Consider the following 22259-nt stretch of genomic DNA (forward strand, 5'->3'; position numbering starts at 1 on the left):
GGGGTGCTGTGTTAGCTTCCCACTTCTGCAGCCTTTTCCATTGCCTGGCATGGGCCAGACCCCTTCTGAAATTCCAGATGCAGGAACAGGCTGCACTCTGAGGCAGGTAAAGCACAACCCCACTCGGAGAACAACAATCCGAGGAACTGCTGCCTGTGCCTGGGTGAGGGGTGGTGCAGGTGAGAGCCTGTCCTTGGGCTGCTCTGTCCCTTGCCTGTCTGTCCTGGCTGTGGGTCCTGTCTCTCTCTCTCCTCAGCCCCCAGTGTTGTTTGCTGGGTGCTGTTGTTAGCCAGCCTTCAGGACAAAGCTCCACGCTGGCTTTTTGTGGTTGTGTCTGCTTAACCACGTGGCTGTTATGGTAAATATAGGAGAGAATGTATAGAGCAGTTCAGGACAAGGAAAATGTCTCTAGCTGAACCAACTCCTATGGAAAATCCATTCCCATTTTTAGTGTTACAACCAAAAGACAACCTGCCTGCATTCACATAATACCCAGCATATGGCACTGTACAAAGTGGCACCTTTCATACCAAGCATTCACTCCCTGGGCCCAAACAGATTTAATAGCTGAGATTGGAGGGCACATGCAAGTCTGTTCAAAATCTGCTGTAATTTGACACGAACATTGATTTCCTGCCAGCCTGCAAATGTAGGTCAGGAAAAACAGGTACTTGTTTCTACAACTCTCTGATGGCTGTGCTAGAACTCACGGGAGTGTTCTGCTGGCTTTTCTTTTTTTCTTCTTTGAAAAATATTTGCATTGATTTATAAATCTTTAAATTTAGAAAGGCAAACCGGTCTTTCATTTTTTCCAGAAGTGCTTCATTCTTTCCACAATATATGTTTGGAAGTCTGAACCTCTCTTACTTGGAGACTGGGGGAGAAGGAGAGGGAAGCGCTCACCAGTTTGAAATGTTTTACATTTTTGAGAGCAGCACAGGCTGCAGTAACAAGCAGTGTAAGCCCTTCCCTCTGGAGTGCCCTGGGATGCCGCGTGGCCTCATTAACTTGGCTGCTCCAGGAACAGATTGAAAGCTGCTATTTTCATGGATATTGTTTAAAACTTGGCTGCAGTGATGAGGTGGGGAGGGAGAAAACAAACAAGGGAGAGAGCAAGAAAAAGAGCCTTAAGGCTGATATTACTCTTTTTCTGGTTACAGATATGGAAAATGTTGCAATTTTGCTAGGATAACATCATTTTGGCTTTGATATATTCCATTTGGGATGTTTGCTTTACACTTGCTGAATTTAACTTGGATTGAGATGAGGAACTTGTTCAGATTTGAACATCACTCTGTGAAGTCTCTTGGTGGTAGGTTAAAAATAGAGCAGTTTTGCATTATTTTTTTCCCCTGCTGTGGCCTAGATGAGGTGCAAAAAGAAAGACTTTGCATTGTACGTGCTGTCTTCTGGGTTTCATTCCCTCCTGAACACAGGGCACACCACTGTTATGTCTCCTCTGGAGGAGCTTTAAGCCAAGTGGCAGCTTGTCCAAGGGAGGGCTGAAGGAAGATGGGACACCTGGACATGTCCGTGAGTTCCTCAGAAGGGTGTGCACACGGATGAAGTTTGTCACTCTGTTCTGTCCCTGTGGATCTGTGATGGGGTGGGGAGTGTTTCACTCTGCCTTTAGCCAGGAGTGGGGCTCTAGGTCACCGCTGAACCCTGTCTGAAGTGTTCTGTGGAGAAGCAGGGGAGGGGATTCTCCCCCAAAGCTGGGCTGTGAGGGGGGATGCTGCTCAGGAGAAGATTAGAGTTGTCCTTGAGCTAAGCCCTTCGTCCTCCCCATTCTCTGCTGAAATTGTGCTGTCAGGTGCTCCCTCCCTCAGTGGAGGTTTGGGGAATTCGGAAATTTGGACAATACACTTGAGGATGGATTTGACTGTGGAGGACCTCAAGCTTTCTGTTAGAATCACCAAAAACCCTGAGCTGGAAGGGACCCCACTGGGATCAAGTCCAGCTGCTGGCCCTGCACAGACACCCCAACAATCCCACCCTGTGCATCTCTGAGAGCCTTGTCCAAGCACTCTGGCAGCCTCAGGGTCACTTCACACGTTTGATGGGCACTGAAGGGTTTTCACATTTGGATATTATTCAGCCTTCCCTTCCCACTGCCCCTTCCTCCTCCTCCCCACTCCTCATAGAAACTCCGTGTTCCCTCCTTAGTCAAACCAGCACACAGGAGTGAATGGCCTGAGGTCAAAGACACCGTGCTCACCAGCTCTGGTCAGTGGAGTCTTGTGTGGCCTTTGCCTCCAGAGCACACTGGAAGGGAGTGACAGACTGTCCCAGCTTGTGTCCCTAGGGCTTGGGGAGCCTCACCTGGGAGGGAAGGGCTGCCTACTTACCTGCTTTCTGCTTCACTCCTGGGAATGACAGCCCTATGAAAGCTGCATCTTGCAATAGTGATTAATTTCAGTTTCAGGTACTGCATTTTAATTCAAAAATTCATGTACTGGGTAGTTTGAATTCCTTACAGTAAATCAGTAGAGACTGCTGCTGTGGTGTAAGTAAGAAGACTTCAAAGTAAGACACTTTGATGAAGGAGGGCTCGGACAGGTAATGGTTTTTGTCCTGGTTATCCCTGAGGTGACACACCCGTGCAGCTCTGCTGGCAGGGATGAGTGGAGTGCACTGTGGGGAAGACATCTCCCACATCAGGAATACAGAGAGGGGCAAACCTTTGGATTTTGCAACCTACTGAAACATTATCCTCGTTTCACATGAGAAAATAGCTGCTCTCTGTAACTGCTGTTGGTCATGACCCATCCACAGATGGGGTTACTGTGAGCTGTTCCCCTGGGTACCCGGGACTGGAGCTGTCTCTGAACGGGGGACTTGCTGAGCTTCCAGCAGCTGAAGAACAGCTTTTGCTGCTGTATTGTGCAGATGTGAGAACAAGCCTAGTGCCATCTGACCAAAGCTTTGGTGTTTGCAGATTGTTTCTTCCCCAGGACCAAGTCAAAAGAGGGTGCTGGAAATGCTTTTACTGGAGCATCGTTTGCCGTTGTAGATCAATACAGTTCTGTCAGCTCTATCTTCTTTCCCCCCCGATTGTTTGCCCAGTCCTGCCGCGGCCAGGGACTCTCCGATGGCACAGGATCAGCTGGATTGTTGCAGTGTCTGAGGCGTCGTTGTCCTAGGCTTGGCTTCAGATGCTGCGTGCGGCTGCGAGCGGGGGAGCGACAGATGAGCCGAGGCTTCCCGGCGAGCGGGCAGCGCATCCCCCAGCTGTTTGGAAGAATTGAGGGAGAGAAAAGGGAGAAAGGCAGATTATCCCATTATGTTTACAGGGCATCGGTCACACAAACAATGACTATCCTCTTTGACAAGAGGATTGTTTAATTAGTTAAGGGTTTGATAAAGAGATGACTGAACATACAGTGCTCTGAAGGCATCTGCCTTTTAGTACAGCAGGCACGTCCTCCCTGCCAGCCCTGGGCTTTTCCTTTCTCTCGAGGAGCAACGGAGGTCTCCAGAGCTCTGTTCCAAGTCTCAGAGCTGCTTACTTTGAACTTATTAAATTGAGTTTCTGTTATCTGAGAAGCAGAATTATAATTTAGCTGCCTGTGAACTAGTTCTGGGCATTCAAAAAGAAGGAGGCAATGTGAGTTATGCTTGGAAGCATGTCTTTTTTCATTTGTGTATTCTGGTATTACTAGTCCTCTTATCTGTTATAGCTTTTCCCTTGCTCCTTTCTTCTTAATTTTTAATCTGTGACAAGCGTTGCCAGTTAAATTCCACAGACTCTGAACTGAACCAGAATGAGAATCTGTGTAAAGAGGTAATTAATTAAGCATAGGCAAGTGGGTGTGAAGAGTGGAATTCCAAGTGTGTGCAGCGGCTGTGGGTGCAGTGTTACACTGGCTTCACCTTGCTTCTGAATTTGACCATAAAATCCAATTTGAAATACAGAAGTACTGAGTAGAGAGTGGATTTAACTAGTACATTGTAATGTTGGTGTTAACATTGATTCTCATCTGTGTAACTCCTCAAAAGCAAGGAGTATACAGAATTTAAATCAATATTCAATACTTCAAAAAATATTCCAACTCAGCCATGAAATATTTATGCTTAACATCCTGCTGAACTTGCAATGGTTTGCTTGGATTTAAATTGGCATCTGCCTTTGTACCCTAATACTCACAAATAATTAAACACAACACATTCTGGGTAATAAGAAATAATGTAGAAATGCAATTCTTTAAATGAAATCTACAATCTAAAAATGTTCTGTTGCTGTATCTTACTTTCAAGTCAACATTAGAAGCCACTTAGTATCTGTATTATTTTTTAAGGTTTAAGCCTCCTGTTGTTTTTTTTTCTTGGAGGGACTTTTCACACCTCATAGTGTTCTGTGGCCCCAGCAGAAACCCTGCTGCTCTATCAGAGCATGTGTTTGACCACAGCCAGAGAGGGGCTGGAGGAAGCGTTTTAAATTCACCGGGGGGTTGTGCATCAAGATGCACTGTCCAGCACTGGGGACAGGCTGTCATTGTGGCTTCCAGTTACTGCCCTGGCCGTCGCCAGGTCCCTCTGTGTGTGCTGAGTGGGGCAGCGTGGGGAGGTGTGCTGTGTGTCAGTGTCCTGCCTGCTCCAGGCAGGGACAGCAATGCCACTGATGGAGCTAAGGGAAGCTGAGGGCTGAATTCCTCCCTCTCAGACACCGGGATTTGTTCTCTTAGTGTTCCTAGTGCTTAGTTCTTAGTCTTAGAGGGTTGCAAGTGTGTCCCAACTCTCAATAATAAAATAATCTGTATAAAAGAAGCCTTTCTCCAGGTTAATTAAAATGTACAAACATAGCTGCAGCCTGGAACTGCAAAGATGTTATCAGGGCACAGACATTGCTCTTGGGGCCCCTTTCTGCTCGTTCTTTACCCCTCAGTGTGGGGCTTAGTGTGCCCCAGGGGAGCTGAGCAGGGACTTTACAGCTGACCCCTGCTGCTTGCAAATCTCATGGAAGTTTCTGGAGTCCCAGGTTGGTGCCTCACTTTTTGCCCAGAGAGGTTGTGGGCTCCCTATCTCTGGAAGTGTCCAAGGCCAGGCTGGACAGGGCTTGGAGCAGCCTGGGGTAGTGGAAGGCATCCCTGCCCATGGCAGGGCTGGAACGAGATGAGCTTTAGGGTCTCTTTGAACCCAAGCCATTCCATGATTCTAAATTCCTGTTACACCTTCCTAGAGTGATGCACAGCATTCTATAAGATGTTCTTCCTCCCACTAAATACAAACAGTCTTCAATTTCTGTCAATGAGCAGCTTTCCTCTCGCTGCACCCCTGTGGTGTCTCTGGTTCAGGTGACTGCTACCACAGGCTGCTTCTCTCTTCCTGTTTTCCCCAGATTTAAGCTAAAAGAGGTGGCAAAAGGACCTTGAAAGAAATTCAGGTCGAGGATCTCATCAGCACAGGATGCTGCTTCATGCTGTTGTACCAGCGAAGATCGAGTTCCTCTTTGGTAGGAGCTGTGCCAGCTTCACCACCCACACTTTGACAAAGGGTATTGTTTTACCATTTCAAGTGATTAATAATTTTTAGGAGATTGCAATTTTCCGTTTGCAGCATGTCACCTCTGGTTTCCTCTTTGCGTCCCAGAGGCTTTGGAGAAGCTGAGGGGCACAGTGAGGAATGTGCTTGTGGAACCGGGATTACCTTCACAGACTGGGGGAGGCTGCAGTTCTTCCTAATCCAGCCCTATTTGAGAACCAAGTCAGTGCTTCCTCAGCCACCAAATAATATTTTCCTCAATTGCCATTAGGCTGTGAGAAACTTCCTCTCTGAAACTGAGTTTAAATAACCATTTTCCTGCACTTTATTTCCATTGTTAATCTGCTAGAAGTCCCTGAAGAGGGATGGCAGCAGCCCAAGGTTGTACAGAGCATGGAGAAAGGATCCCCTGCAAAGGTGCAGTCAGGTCATCACTGAATCCAAAGCGACCTCAAACAAGGTGTGGAAACACATAGGACAGTGACAAGCAGCAGTGCTGGATCTTTTCAGCTTGTGCCTTTCCTCTTTCTTGCTCTTTTTCTGGGATCTCTCTTCATCATGCAGGGAGAGCTGGGGCTTCCTACCCTGCTCTGTGCTGCATCTCTGGCATGGAATATAGACAGGAGAGACATTGCTCTGCTGCTCATGTTCATACTGGTGTCAAAGCTTCCATGCCAGCGTGTGGCCATGAAAGAGATGTGGTGTGAGCAGTGAGGAGCCCAGGAGATGCAGGCCTTGTGCTGTGGCTGCATCCAGAGCACCCAGCTCTGCTGCCATCCCATCCTTTGGTGGCCCTGTGCACCATGCAGCCTGCTGGGGGCTTAGGGAGGAACCTGAGGAGCTGATGTCTCATACAGCTGAGCTGTGCTGATAACAGCACGTGCTGTCCTGGTCCTTCAGAGCCCACCACGAGCAGGTGTCACCCAGCAGCACCCCAGCAGTGGGGCTGGCTGTGCTGGTGATACCATAGGAGACACCAGGGCTCCCTTTGGTTTGCTTTTCAGCCCCTGCAGTTTCTGGTAGGCATCTGCAGACTCCAGTGGGGAGTGAGGCAGGAGAGAACCACAGGGTGAGATCTCTCTCCAGTGGTTCCTTTGATCAAGTGAGGACTTGTGTATTCGTCATGCTTTACAGCAGAGGTGCTCTTGGCTTTGTGGCAGAGCAGTGCAGACACAAACTATCTTGATGGAGCTGACTTGCTGTGCTGTGAACAAGTGAATTAGATTAGAGCATCCCAGAACAGACATGGCATTTCAAGTCCAAAAGCAAAGGGGAGGAATCCCAATCTTGCCAGCAGTTGCCCACAGTTTTGCTGTTCTACTTTGAATTTGTTGCCAGTTGTTCACATGCCAAATCATTTGGCAGCCAAAAATCAGATATCCCTGCCCATGCCTAAAGGAGAATAATATGTTGTTTCTGACATTTGTATTATTTTATGGGTCGATTCACCACTACTTAAAGGTTTTTCAAAAGGTGTTTAAAACTATGCATAAACTGTAGTACTTTCCAAAAAATTAGAGCATGATCATTGCAACTCTAACTACAGCTAGTAAGAAATCGTACTGAGAAAACACAAGCCTTTCAGGTAAATAATGTTTGTGGATGTGGAACAGTCCAAAAGCTGGGCAAGACCGCATTTTTCTCAACTTCTGAAGACAGTGGTGGAGACATCTGTAGCTACTGAAATCTCCTGATCTGAGCAGATGTTTCACAGTGACTGTGCATGTCGCTGCTCAAAACACTTGTGAAAATTAACCTGAGCCTTTGAACTGGAGACTCTGTTCACCAGTCTGACCCAAGTGTTGGGCGTGAGGCAGGAGGAGGCTGCAGGGTAAAGCCTTTGCTTGTGCATTGTAAGGAGAACCAAAGGGCGAGGAGGAGGCTGCTGGAGACCCATCTTCCAGACATGTGGAAAAACCTGGCTCCCTACCCAGGAGCTTCAGGAGTGGTTTCTCTGTGCCTGCCTTCCAGGAGTGCTGCCAGGAGAACAAAACTGCAACTTTAAGACTCTCCTTATTTCCTCCTTTAGCATCATCTTCTACAAACTTGATTACAAACCAACATCCCTTGTAAAAGCCATTTATGCCACCATAGGTGATCTTGTTAATCCCACTGGTGGCTTAATCAATCACTGCACTCAGAACCTGCTTCCCTAGCCCTTTATCTCATGAATAAGCTTAGAGAAGATCTCTAGATCTGAGCTTAGAAGGTCTCTAAGCTTGTTCAGAACATAAATCATGAGGAACGACTACCCATGAAGGAGTTTTGAAAGAAATTTATTATCAGGCATGGTGGAGATAACACTGACATGGCTTGGGAAGAGATAAAAAGTCAGTGCACAGTGTGTGGTGAATAATGTGACTTGGCTTTGTCCTGACCTTGTGGGATTGGACATTATTCCTGCTCTCTGGCAGAATGTTGTTTCTCTCGCTGTGGGTGTGAGTGTGAGGAAGTGTACAAGGAGAGTGTGGTGCAGGTACTGGCTTTGTGCTTGACAAAGTCTTAACTGAATTTGATAAGTAGCCTTAACTGACCTTGAGGTCATCTGGTGACGACAGTGAAATTAAACTTTTTCAGGAAGAACAAGGGGGAACAGAGACATTGCATGGGTGTCAGTCCCCCAGGTGCCAGCGGGTGGGATTGCTCAGGACAGAGCTCTTTCCAGAGGGTGGGGAAAACAAAGCCACCAGTGCATTGTAAGGCATGATCTTGTAACAAGAGCTACTGGTCAAGGTCTCAGACCAGCAATCAGTCATCCCTTAATTTATATTCCAAGTAGCAGTCAGGATCTTCAGCCACAACAAAGCCACTGTGTCCTGCAGCTGTTCAGCCATCACCAGATGTTGCAGCTGATTGGTGCTGCAGCTCCTGCTTCTCCACCCTCCCTGTCCTCCAGCATTCCTCTCCTTGCTGCCATCAGCAATGAGGATACTCCCTGCAGGACAGGGGAGGACTCAGGGCAATGATGTGGGCAAAAGGCAAACAGAAATGAAATAACAGGCAAAACTTACTAAAACAAGCTTGTTGTTGACCCTGTATATCAGATCTCAGGGAGAAAAAACTCAGAAGATCTGAGTTAAACGTGACAAGAACCTGGAAATGAAAACACCAATAGCATGTGGGACTTCTGAATTCTTGCACAGTTTCCAAGGAAGAGTAGCAGTGCCTGGGAGAAGCAAAGGAGCTGCCATGCCCCTGAGGCTGTGGGAGCTGTGCAGGCTGCCGGGCCGGCTCCGCTCCGGCTGCTGAGGAGCTCCTGGCCAGGGCGGAAGATGAGGAGCTGCAGACAGTTGGGGTCTGAGGGATTTGCTAGTAACAGGGAAAACAGAGGAAATGGTGATTTGAGAGGAAATCCTTGGATTATTGTGCTTTGATTCATGGTTAGACATGGTCTGGAGTGAAAGTGATCAAGGAGGAATACACGCAGTGGAGCTTCAGCTCCTGTGAGTGAATCAAAAGGCAGATAGGGAGAGAAACAGATCAGGATGGAGAAAATTTAGCAGATTTCTAAAATTACTCATCCATCCTATAAAAGCTTTTTGTTTAGTGTTACATCTGCATCTGGAGGTATTCAAGCAAAACCCTGGGGAGAAGGAAAGCTTCAACACTAATAAAAATAAATAAAAAGAAGAAGGCGGAAAAAAGGTACTTTCATCAAAGACAAACTTTCCTCCTTCCCTTCTTCTCTAAATGCCATGATTCATTAAATTCTCTCTGTTTCACCTGGGAATTTGCTGGAGCATGTGTCAGTCAGAAGGTGATTGCATTTACTTTACTTTTACCAACACACCTGTACTCCCAAACCTATGTAGTGGGGATGTGACTGCAGAGTGTCTGTGGGTGATCCCTGGGGATACCTCCAAGGTGTGGGATTCATCCAGAGGTAGCTCAGCCCGTGTCCCCATGTCACTGCTCTGACCCTGCCCAGCAGCTGCACTTGGACATTTGTACCTTGCTGTGTGTCAGCCCAGAGCTCAGTGGTTTTGTACAAATCCTTTCACCTACTGTTCTCATTGATGAGCCAGAGCTGCGAGCTGAGCCCTTGGGTGGGCAGGCGCCCAGCCAGCTGTGCTGTCCTGGCAGGGCAAGGTGGGACAAACATCTGGCAACATGAGGGCTGCAGCTGCCATGGCCACTGCTGCCAGAGCCTGTCCAGCCAAGCCTTTTAGAAGTGTCAGACTCTGGAGGATGCTTCATGATTAAAAAAAAAAGTGAATATGCTTATGAGAGATAATAAAGCTTCCTCAGCGATCCAGGAGGGAACATTCAAATGCTCCATGAGAGAGCTCTGGACAGATGTTGGTAATACTGGCTTAACACTGCTGCCTAAACTTGAAATCCAAGTCCTAGGAGCAGTCAAAGTGTCTGAAGAACTCACACTGATGCAACCCTGGCTATGTTTGGGAAGTGCTAAAGTCCTACATTGAGTCCTCAGAGGAGTTGTGCTCACAGTGTTAACAAAGCTGTTCTGGGATGGGAAAAAAGCAAGCCAAGTAAGCTCTTCTAATGTGAGAGAGCTCAAGATCCTGAGACTGAGTTGTCAGCATTTAAAGTAACTCTGCTGGATCTCCTTATAAGAAGGATTTACATGTTACTATTACAATCACCCTGATTATTTAATCCCCTGACATTTTAAAGTTTTCCAAATTTTTCTATATTATAGTGGTTTTCAGTGGTAGCCAAAATTTGGAATGAAACTCATGAAGTGTCTTCAACTCAGCTATTTTTCTTTTTGCTGAGAATTTTTGTTTACACTTTGTTTCTGGCAGAAATCCTGCATTTCCTATTTCCAGAGTTGTTCCTTGTTTTGTTTTGGGGTGTTTGTTTGTTTGTTTGTTTTTGTTTTTATTTTTTTGGTATAGTTTTGGTTTTTGTTTGTTTTTGTTTATTTGTTTGTTTTGTTGTTGGTTTTTTTTGGTGGTTTTTTTGTTGTTGTTGTTTTTGGGTTTTTTTGGGTTTTTTTTGCTTTGGTGGTGTTTTTTTTGTTGTGGGGTTTTTTTTTTTTTGAAGGTGAAATGGTCCTTTGAGATTCTTTCTTCTGACGTGCAGACCCTTTGATAGGCTAAGTATGGCCTGCATGGGTTTGAAATAGCTCTTGAAAGTGCTAGTCTGTTCAGCAGCTGAGCTCTCTCTGCCTTAACCAGGGTGTGCTGTCACCTCCTCACAGCCTTCCCTACAGAAGAAGCAAGAATCAGAAAAATGCAGACAATAACAAGACTGAAAATCAACCTCTGAAGTTAACACATCTCAAAGTATCAGGTTTCTGTTTCACTGCTGCCTGTACACAGAATTTTCTGTTCTTGGTGTTCATTATTCCCCGGGAACCTTCCCATGCAGCACAGCAGGGTCAGCACGCTGTGCCTTGGTTCAGCAGGGTGGGTGTCACTGGTCACACTCAGCACCTTGGGGTGTCTCTGTGTGACACACTGGGGGCTGGACACATGAGACACATGACCCAGGTGTGTGTGGTCACCTCCCTGTCCTTCCTCGGTGCCAGGTTGCCCTGGTGGAGTGGGTGGCACAGAGCCTTTCTGCCAGGCACAGCTCCTGCACTGTGCTCAGGGACAGGGAGGGGTCACAGCTGCTGTGTGCCACGGGTGGCGTGGACAATGCTGAGGGAATCTTGCACCAGGAGGGCGGGACTGGAAGGGTTCAGACGGTTCCCTTCCAGAGATGATTCCCTCAGGTGGATGAGGGCTCCCCTCCCAGGTACAAACCTTTCAGAAAAATAAGGGAGAGGATCGATGCTGCCTGCGGGGAACTGGGTAGTGCTGGGAGATGGAAAGGACGATAAATCCCAGGGGTTTTAGGTAACCTTGGGGTTTAGGTGACCCCGGAGGACAGGAGAGTAGGGCATGTCCCTGTGCGGGGTGTGCGCGGTTCGCAGAGCAAACCCGGGGCACAAGGGCCTGCTGGGATCAGTGTAATTTTACAGAAATAGCTGAGCAGACAGATAAAACATATTAAGCTCCGAGCTATATTCATGCAGCAAAGGGAGCCCGGCCCGGCGCGCGTTTGTCAGCAGAGGGTGCCAGAGCCCCGCGGCTGCTCCGCGCACCGGGGAGCGCACGGGAGCGCACCGGGGAATGCACCGGAGAATGCACCGGGGAATGCACCGGGGAGCACACCCGAGCCCGAGCCCGCCGAGCCTCCGGGGCTGCGGCACGGCCAACGTCACCCCAGCGGCAGCACGGTCCTGGCAGCGCTGCCCGGAGCCACTCCGGGTGTGCTGGTTGTGTCCAGGCTTTGCTTTCCAAGTGGCTGGAGGTGATTGATGGGTAAGAAGAGTGAAATGAGCAGGGGGAGCTGGGTCGTGGAACTCTGCAGGCATGCAGGGAGATACATTCTTTGGTATCCAGGGCTTCCTCCGGGGCTTCCTCCAGGGCTTCAGGTTGTACTTATGCCCTGGGGGTCACAACAATTTGCTTATTGATGTTAGGAACTTGGACAGGAATTCCATGAAAAATACATTCCTGTCAAGCTGGCGGGCTTCACCACGCTGAGGGGATGGCCTTGAAAATCCAACAAACTTTGACAGACATCTGCTGATGTTTTGTCAGCTGCTTTCCAGTTTTAATGTCCAAGCTAATGAGGCAGAGGGTGTTCTCTGGAGCAGTGTGGCTCTGCTGGCTTCTGCCATGAGTGTTCTGCTTTGAACCTTCAGTGCTTCAAATGAATCTTATTATGGCACGAATGGTGGGAAATTATTAAATTGCTCCCATAAATTATCAAAAGTCAATAATAATTTAATAAAAATTCCATTCAAGTGAAGTGATCTCCTTAGAATAAGCTCCAATCAAATGAAGTGATACAGGAGGCAGGGTTGTGTCCTGGCCCCTTTGCTTCTCTGGTGCCAGTGGTCCTGGTGGTGCTGAGCAGCCCTGTCCAGACAGGAGCTCGTGGAGCCCTGCTGGTTTCAGAGCCCTGGAGGGGAAGGAACGTAGCCTGGGGTTCTTCACACAGGCCTGGACTCATGGCAGGCACTGGCTGAATGCTGCCTTGAATTTTCTTTTTTATTTTTTGCTTGTGTCAGTGTTTTTTTTTTCTATATCCTTATCACAGCAAAATGAAGTTTCTATTTCTGAGTAGTTAAAGATTTATGTGATAATGGGAAGTCTGTAAAATTAGATGGAACTGCAATTTGCATTTCAACCTGTAATGCAGAGAGGCTGCAGCCTCTTCATCACTTCTGCCTACTTTGAAAGAACATATACTACAGACACAGCTTCTGAATGGGCTTGGGAGGCTGGTCATTTGTGACACATTGCAGCCTGAGATTCCAGAATCTAAGCAAAGATTTTGAGTGGTGTAGCTTAGCTGGGGCATTGTGAAGAATGAAGTTTGTGTGAAGTTTGTGAAAAATTAATGCTGGGTTTGTAGCTGATGGGAGTTAAATTGAAGCTAAACTGGGTTTGAGTACAGAATCCAAAGTCTGTAAAAGGCAATGAAAAGGCACCCATGATCTTCAGAGGATGCTTTTGCAGGCACTCCTAGGACTACAGCTCCTTCACCCATCCTAACTCATGTTTTTTCTGGGGAGGGTCCATGACACTGGAAACTTCAGAGCAATGTGCAGCTTCCTCCCGAGGGGCAGCTCCCATCTCTGCTCTGTGACAGGTCCAGGAGCCAGGGAATGGCTGGAGCTAGGCCAGGGCAGGTCAGGCTGGAGAGCAGGAAAGGTTCTTCCCCCAGAGGGTGCTGGCACTGCCCAGGCTCCCCAGGGAATGGGCACGGCCCCGAGGCTGCCAGAACTCCAGGAGCGTTTGGCCAGCGCTGCCAGGGATGCCCAGGGTGGGGTTGTTGGGGGGTCTGGGCAGGGACAGGGGCTGCACTGGGTGATCCTGGTGGGTCCCTTCCAGCTCAGGAGATTCCATGGTTCTGTGATATCTTTTTTTAGCTGTGTATGCCTGTATGTTCTGTAACACCAAAGCAATAAAAGGAAGGTCGTAAAAATGTGAAATAGGCTTCAAAAGCCCCGTATGAAGACACCTACAAATAAGTACTGCTTTGTAGTGTTTGTTTTCTTGTTTCTAAATATTTAAGTACCTCTCACTTCACATTTTCAAATATTTTCCATACCCAGGCAGAATAGAAACCTTTTTTGTTTTAGGGATATTTTCTGAGGAGAGATAAGATTTTTATATGGGCACTTCACCACGTTTCTGAGCATTAAGGGAAGCACCAGCTCAGGCAAATCTTGAGATACCAACCCAGAGCTGATCCCATGGAGAGTTAACAGACTGTCAGGAGGGAGACTTCCTGCTTTTCCCTGCATGAGTCAGGAGCACCTTGTTCACTCCAGCCCAGCAATGGCCCTGCTTGAACTGAAATCACTCAGAAGGAAACCAGTGGCCCCCTGTTCCCTGTCTGGCAGTGGCTGTGGCCTCAGCTGTTACTGAGGAAGCAGAATGAGAGCTCTGTTCACACCATCCCCATCCACCTGGGGGTTGCTTTGACTCTGGGGCAGGTGTGAGCTGCAGGCAGGGCAGGTGTCAGACATTGTCCATCCATCCATCCATCCATCATCCATCCATCCATCCATCCATCCATCCATCCATCCATCCATCCATCATCCATCCATCATCCATCATCCATCCATCATCCATCCATCATCCATCCCTCCCTCCATCCATCATCCATCCATCATCCATCCATCATCCATCCATCCATCCATCCATAGCACGGTGTTAGTCAGGCTGACTGTGTGCACCCTTAGCTCTTCTGGCTGGAATACAAACCAAAGCAGTTCTGCATGGCACCAGCCATGAGCTCGACATCACTATCAAGAGCTCGACAGTGACCACACCTGCTCTGGAGAAAAGCCAGCATGCTTGGAGAAGCACCTTGGCAGCTCTTTGCAGAAGCCTTTTCCTTTGGCTGCTCCATGCAGGGAATTCTTTGAACCAAGCAGTAGACACTCGTGTCAGCAATTGCCTTCTTGTGGGCCATCACCCACCCTGCACACTGATCACAGCATCCTGCAGGACTGAGCACGTGCAGTTACCTTCTCCCTCTGGACACACTTGATTTAAACCTAATGGAAAAAGCTACAAACTGGATCCTGACCCCAAAAATAGCAGGCAAGGAATGAGAGAATAGCCTTTTGAATGGAGAACAATGGAATTACATTTCACATTAATTCCTGAATTAATCTCATATTATGTCAAAAAGTGAGGATTGAGGGATTTCAGGTCATGTCAAGGTCAAAAGAAGCCCCAAGGAGAAATTGTGACTTTTTTTTACTGTTCAAAGGAATTGAAGTGTCTCAGTGAAGGTGTCTTCTGTTGAGAAACTTCTACTGTAGTAGAAGCCCCATCTTGGGGCTTGTTAGAGCTGCTCTAGACCTGGGTGGGACCCCAGGATGCTGCTGAGAGGGAGGCTTTGGTTCCCTGGCCCCCAGGAGTCATCAGGTCCTGCTGGAATTCCCATACAATGATATTTGAAGAGGGTGCCCTGAGATCCAGTCCAAGCTCTGCCATCTGCCCAATCCTGTGTTTGTTGGCTACTGTGGTGGGGTCCCGTGGGACACAACCTGGAAAGCCAGTGCTTGTGAATGGGGAAATGCTTCCCCTTTGCCCAACTGCTGAGCAGAGCTAAATTCTTCAGAGTCCTGAATCATGAATCTGCCATTTCAGTGGGTTTGTGTTTTTTGACAAATCATGGATGAATTACAGCCCTTTTTGTTTTCTAGGAGACCAATGGGATAAAGTGTGTTTAGGCTAAAACATATTTGTTCCATTTTTGGTATCTTCCCCTCATACATGCCCTGGTTTTTTTTGGTTTTTTTTTTAATTATTTTTTTTTTTTTTTTGGAGCTAAAGACCTTAAAGAAAGTGAGGGCCCTTTGCTTGCACAACATGTTGAGGTTAATTCTGACCCTCTGGATCATAGCCACAGCTGCTTGCACTTGGCAGATTTGCTCCCAAAGGTGACCCTCCCACTGCCTGCTGAGAATCCAAACCTTTTGAATGGCCCTGAGCGACATACACCTCGTGTTAAACATGGGGAAGAGACTTCCAGAGTCACAGATCATCTGTGGAGAGCAGGAGGCTGTTCTGGGAGGCCATCTGGATGCACTGCTTGCTCTGTGTTGTGTCCTGCTCCCTGGGGCTCGCTTCCACTGCTCCACAACAAACCCAAGGTGCTGCTGTGCCTCCAGCCAGTACAGGGACTTCAATCACTTGTTGTTATTGCCTCTCTGTTTGTGTTTTTCTAAGCATTTGTGTTCCACCAGCACACTCAGAGTGAGTGCTCTCGAGGGGGAATTTCCTTCCTGGTAAACAATCCTGCAGTGTGATTCAGCAGGAAGGATGTGGTGGTTAAGGCACTGGACTGGGATTTGGGAGACAGGAGTTCTGTTCCCAACTCTACCACAGTCAAGATGTGATGATGAGTGGAAGTGCAAGCAAACAAAGAGGAGGAGCTGTGTAGCTGTGGCAAAAACACACTTTCACATGGCCTGTTAGTCCAGATTGGGGTTTGGTAAATCTGGGGTTTGCATAGAATCATAGAATCTACTGAGTTGGAAAGGACCTCAGGATCATCAAGTCCATCTCTTCACCCTGTACAGGAGTTTTGTTTGGCTACTCAAGTGAAGACATTAGGAGACATTAGGGACTCCTGTTTGTGCTGTTCAAATCTGGAACTCAGTTTATTCCAGGAACCCAGCTGTGTTTTTAACTCCATGTTGTTTTACCTTCCATGGGCTCTCAGATGCCACTTTCCAGTGCTTCTTGGTTGACTCGGTTCAGTTTCCCATTGCATTCTCTGATCTTCAGGCACATGTCCTATGGCTCCTACACCAAGTTGTACATGCATATAGGTTCTCCACTCTCCTGCTAAATTCAAGGACAACAGACCACACACAAGATATTCTCTTTCTCACACAGGGTGAAGCTCCTACAGTTTGACAGTAACTCTACATTTTCTTTCCAGAAACAAGAGCTTGGGCTGCATCTCTGCGTTTAGACCTCCAACCTCAGCATCCTGATCTGGTGCCGCCTTTGGGAGGATGAATCAGGACAATTACTCAAGTGATCCGCCCATGGGTGAGTTTTCATTCAGCATGATTTGCTTTCCATTTATTTTCTTACTGCTATTGGAGAAGAATGCTGAGTCACAAATAAAGCAAAACATGTGAATCAATGCCAAATTGCATGCCATAAAGATTATTGGATCTTTGAGGTTTCCTGTCCACATCTGGATATCAACATTCTTAGAATTCTAGTCCAGGTTGAAAATTTTTCTAGCAATTTTTTTCTGGAAGTTCTTACCAGTTCAGGGGTAATAAGACAGGGGTTTTATTACTGTGTTAGACAACTCATTCTGCTATTTGCCTTAACTTAGTTTTCTCATTAATTGCTTTGGTGATTGGTTACCCTTTGCAGTAAGGGAAGATGTGCACACACCATTGTCAGGTATGTTCCATCAAGTCCAAGGGTCAGGGTCCCTGCTGGAGAGATTGGATAGACAGGAATTTGTTACTTCTGGCTCAGACCTGCCATAAATTTGCTCTCTTCTTCCATCCCCATCTTTGGCTGTGGGAGCTAACCGAGTGCTGCTGGCAGTTTTTGCTGGGAGAGGCAGATGCCAGGGGCTGTGCCTGCGGCCTCCCAGGCTCTGCTCAGCCTGGGCTTTTTTGGAAGTGTCAAGGGGCATTCTTAGCTCTGACGTGAAGGCTATTTTCTGACAGTTCCCATTGTTCCCCACTCTTTGTTCACGAGTGAGGTCTTTTTGTCTGAGGCCTTTGTCAGAAACAGAGGCTGTTAGGAGAGCTGTCTGCTCACAGGTTGGTGGAGTTTTCTTTTGTTGTTGAGTCCTGAGAATTTCTTCCTTGCTTTTACAGACTCACTTGGGCAAACTTGCCCAGACAAATGAGGGGATTGCTGGGATCTCCCCTTGCTGGGCCTGCAGGGAGAGGGGTCCTCAGAGCCGCCACCTGTGTGCCCTGCTCTGGCTGTCCCAGGCCACATGGCTGGGGCAGAACAATTTGGGGTTCTGAACATCTGCCTACACTAAAGCCCTCGCCATTGTCCATAGATTTGAATCTGGGGCTCAAAAATGGAAAATTTTAGAAAAATTCCTGTGGTAGCATGAAATATCTATTCTCTAATACTCAGCATGTACTTTTATTACTGTGAACAGGTGATGATGACACATCAACATGTCAAGGAGATTCATGAATCATCCACAGAAGGACCTAGAGGCTGGGTTTGGGGAAAAAGACATTCAAGTCTCTGTAACATATCCTGGGTGCTCGTGAGAAATGTCTGCTCAGAATATTCAAAGATTGCTCATTGCAGCCTTATTTTTTGTAGGTGTAATAAATGTTGTGGTTTGAGTTTAGCTCCACTCTCTAAAACAGGCACAGGAATGAATCTGTCCTGAGGAACTCCTTTTCAATGTATGACTTATGTACATTTTACACCTCCTGTTGAAGTGCTTAGTCCTGGTTGCTCTTGGAGTCAAGTCCTGGCTTAGACAGGTGTGATCGCTGGTGATTTATATCCTGACTGAGGATAGGGATCTTCCAGTCTGGACCTCCATTTGTTCAGCTTCCGGCACCACCTATTGAGTTTTACATTGTTGGTTCATTTCATTCTCTGAGCTGCCACTGGAGCTATACTTAGAGAGGAAGGATATTATAATCTTGTGAAAGATTAAAATACTGTTACTGTAATCCAGCTGGAAGGGGAGACCTTTTCTCAGGGTGAGAGACAGCCAAGGTTTTTCCCATTCTGTCCTCTCCTTATATGCAGGAAGGAAGTACTGGCAAAGGCCCCCTCAGCTTCCTGACGGCTCAGGAGCGCGTTTCCAGACACAGCCCCCTCCACCATCCATCACCAGCCCAGCCAAACAATCGCGAGGGGAAAACACCCGGCTGGGATAAACACCAGGAGCAGAGCCTGGGGCACAGCCTGGGCAGAGCCTGGGGCACAGCCTGGGGCAGAGCCTGGGGCACAGCCTGGGACAGAGCCTGGGGCAGAGCCTGGAGCAGAGCCTAGGACTGAGCCTGGGGCAGAGCCTGGGGCACAGCCTGGGGCAGAGCCTGGAGCAGAGCCTGGGGCAGAGCCTAGGACTGAGCCTGGGGCAGAGCCTGGGGCACAGGCTGGGGCAGAGCCTGGGACAGAGCCTGGGGCAGAGCCTGGAGCAGAGCCTAGGACTGAGCCTGGGGCAGAGCCTGGGGCACAGCCTGGGGCAGAGCCTGGAGCAGAGCCTAGGACTGAGCCTGGAGCAGAGCCTGGGGCACAGCCTGGGGACAGAGCCTGGGGCACAGCCTGGGACAGAGCCTGGGGCAGAGCCTGGAGCAGAGCCTAGGACTGAGCCTGGGGCAGAGCCTGGGGCACAGGCTGGGGCAGAGCCTGGGGCACAGCCTGGGGACAGAGCCTGGGGCACAGCCTGAGACAGAGCCTGGGGCAGAGCCTGGGGCAGAGCCTGGGGCACAGCCTGGGGCAGAGCCTGGGGCACAGCCTGGGGACAGAGCCTGGGGCAGAGCCTGGGGCAGAGCCTGGAGCAGAGCCTAGGACTGAGCCTGGGACGGAGCCTGGGGCACGGCCTGGGGACAGAGCCTGGGGCACAGCCTGGGACAGAGCCTGGGGCACAGCCTGGGGACAGAGCCTGGGGCACAGCCTGGGGACAGAGCCTGGGGCACAGGCTGGGGCAGAGCCTGGGGCACAGCCTGGGGACAGAGCCCTGCAGCCCAGCACCAGCCAGCTCCTCTGGGCCTGGGCCTGGCAGCAGGCACTGCACATTTGCTGTCCTTCCCTGTATCATTAAGTATCTTAATAATCAAAGTTCCCCTTCAAAGAAGCATCTCAACAAATGAGAAAGGGATGAAGGGAGACAAAGGACTGATGTTTGCTGAGGAGCTGCTGTGCTGGCAGGTGCTGGGGCCTGGGGCCAAGGAGGTGCTGGGATGCTCTGGGCTGCAGAGCACCCTGGGTGATGTGTGGGTCACTGTGGGTGCTGGGACAAGACAGAGCTGTCTGTCAGCTCTTCAGGGCAGTGCTGAGGCAAAGTCATCTGTGATGCCTTAAGGAAGGAGGAACCAAGTCACGTGGGGGCCACACTTTTGACTGGATCAACTTTGCTTCATAGGGTTCTCTCCAAGAAGAGGCTCAGAAGTGGACTGGGATCTTTTTCCCTGTATCACTGCTTTTGTTTAAATGCTGCATTACAATATTTGGGTTGTATTTTCAGATCTATCTGCTCTGTAACCTGTCTTTAAACCATTCCTTCAACCAACTATTTGGGTTTATATTTTTCAGTATGGCTCTAGCAAACCTCACAAACCTTGAGCTGGGAATTTCTCCCTACAGGTACCTGAAGGGAGTTTGTAGGGAGGTGGTGGTTTGGTCTCTTTTGCCCTGTGCCAGGGGACTGGCCGAAAGGAAATGGCCTTAGTTGCAACAGGGGAGGTTCTGATTAGATATTAGAATTTTTTTTTCACTGAAGGAGTGGTCAGGCTCTGTGCTGACTACCTGCAGGAGCACCTCCTCTTCCCAGCCAAATGTGCCTTTCTGGGGTTCTTTCATTCCTTCTCCTCTGTTTAACATTTTTATTGTCCTTTGTCTGGACTTCCAGCAGGCATGGGGCGGGCAGTAAGCTCCTTAAATGCCTTTACAACACTCTGCAGGACAGAAATAATTTTTTATTTAAGGTCTATAAAGAATGCAGGATTATGGAACCCTCATTTTAAAGCTGAAGGTATTTCTGCAGTGCTAACACTTATTTTCAAATCTATCAGAAATGCACATAAGCAACAGCAAGTGAAAAAAGAAAAGAAGGTAAGAAGTTCCTGGGGATGGGATGGATAATAAACAGCAGCTCTGGCTGCATGGTTATGAAAGCATTAACCCAAAAATTTACCCATCTGGCCTAGAGCTAGAGAACAGCAGGTTTCCCCATGCTCAGTGCTGGGTGTAGATGCTGGAGGTTGAAGCTGTCAACTTTAAAATAAAAAAAGCCAAACTCAGCAACTTGGTTTCAGGTCCTGCTGTAGCCCCCAAGTCCCCAGCCTGCCGGTGGCATTTGGTACTCTCATTTCCCTGTTTGTGAGAGCGTTAACCTTCCCCTTTGTGAAGCTGTGTGACTGTACACGGCAAAGTGCTCACACTAACAGCATGCAGCATTTTTAAATTTCCTTCTAGAAAATAACTGATTGTGTGTTTGCTTGTCCTGGGCATCCTGCTTGGAAGGAGGCACCACTCGAGTGGTCAGGGTGTGATTCTGCTCAGGTCTTTCACGCACTGATCTCGTCCTTATTTCATTCACCGAATGATGCGCTGTGACAGCAACGGGTTAAAGGAGAGACAGGACTGTGATTTTTTTGGCAGTGTCCCATGAAGTCCAAGAATGCCAGCTGGAGATGAACCCACGAGCAATGAGGGGAACGTGGTACCCTAGAACAGGACCGGATCCACTGCAGGCACTGAGGGGGTTGTGTCAGGACACTGGGCTGGAAGGACTGGGAATTCTCAAAGAAGGGAGAGCAGGCAGGGACTGTCAGCCTGTCCTGACATGTGGCTGTTGTGGTTCATGGCTCAAGGGAAGTCTTGGGACTGCCAGAGTCTTGGAAAAGACAAAGAAATAGGCTTGTGATAGTAAGTGCTGTTTGCCCAGGGATACAAAAACACCGTGTGCCTGGGGAGAATGATGTTTAGATTAGATATGTGGCCGTACAGCAGAAACTGATGGATAATGAAGGAGTTTTCCAGGAACTGCCTGCTGGTCTCTACATTCCTCTTTGCAAAAAGGCATGGAATATAACAGCTGCTTCCACCCACTCTGGTTCTTTCACATAAATCTAGTGAAGAAAAGGGTCAAGTTAAATCCAACTGTCCCAAATACCTTCCCAAACCCCAGCAAGGTTCAGGTAACAAGCCTTGGTGGAAGAACAGCCTATGAAATCCAACAAGCACTAGTTATGAGAGAGACAGGAGGTGACACTGTCCTGAGCCCAGGACCACAGTGCTGCCACTCAGTGCCCAGTACCATGCAGTGCCCTGGGAGGCTGCAGGGTTCCCTGCACCTTGTCGTCCTGCTGCTCATCTCATCCCTGGGCTGATGTGCTGTGTGCTCTGGGAGAGCAGGGGCTGCCTGCAGCACGTAAGCACAGCTCTCCAGCCCAGGTGTTGGAGCACAGCCCTGCCCGTGTGTGTGGGCAGGGAGGGACTCATTTGTGCTGCAGTGGGAATGGGGAGCAGTGGACACGTCTTGCTCAGAGGCTGCAGCAGGGTTTGCTGTGTGTGATTGTGCCTTCTTTTAAATTAAACTATTTTGCAAGCACTTCCTTCCTGCATTTCTCAGAAGGAGGGAGGGGGGTGTGCAAAGAATGTTGAACTGCCTTTGACGGAGGAGGAAAACTGAAGAAAACAAGAGATGCAATCCTAACTACTGACCTTTTACTTGAGCTTGGTGATGTTTTTCAGCAGCAGAGCCTCTGGGGAGTAACAGCATCCTCCTTGCTATTGTGCTGCCTGCCCAAAAAGGGGGCTAAAGTTCAGCTTTTATGATGTTCTCACTCTGGGCTTGTGGGAAAAAGGCCACATTCCCTTTCTTAGGTCATACGAGTGCAAGAGATGACAGAGTCCTACAGTCTAACCCCAGGGCAGGAGGCCAGTGCAGAATGGGATTGGGATAGACAGCTTGGTAAATACACTGCCAGCTTTTTCTCCTTATGGAGAGTCACAGCAGGTGGGAGGGTAATTTACATTGTTAAATTAAAAGGCACTGATTTATTTTATGTTGGTGTGTTATTGTTTCATAAGAGCACATGG

The 22259-nt window shown here is 48.4% G+C and overlaps 1 protein-coding gene across 4 annotated transcripts in view; it reads left to right on the forward strand.

The window, feature by feature from the left end:
- The window catches only part of EXD3 (exonuclease 3'-5' domain containing 3), a 254817-nt gene that overhangs the window by 38385 nt on the left and 194173 nt on the right, over nt 1-22259 (forward strand). For 3 of the 4 annotated variants that reach the window (XM_053996259.1, XM_053996261.1, XM_053996262.1), the window contains exon 1: nt 15313-16529. In XM_053996259.1, coding sequence (XP_053852234.1) covers nt 16493-16529 — 37 coding nt within the window. In that variant the 5' untranslated portion in view covers nt 15313-16492. Of the gene's footprint in view, nt 1-15312; nt 16530-22259 lie in introns of those variants that run through there. The other variant, XM_053996258.1, reaches the window with a different exon arrangement.

This window comes from Vidua macroura, chromosome 21, assembly GCF_024509145.1.
Source record: "Vidua macroura isolate BioBank_ID:100142 chromosome 21, ASM2450914v1, whole genome shotgun sequence".
In the NCBI taxonomy this organism is placed as follows: domain Eukaryota; kingdom Metazoa; phylum Chordata; class Aves; order Passeriformes; family Viduidae; genus Vidua; species Vidua macroura.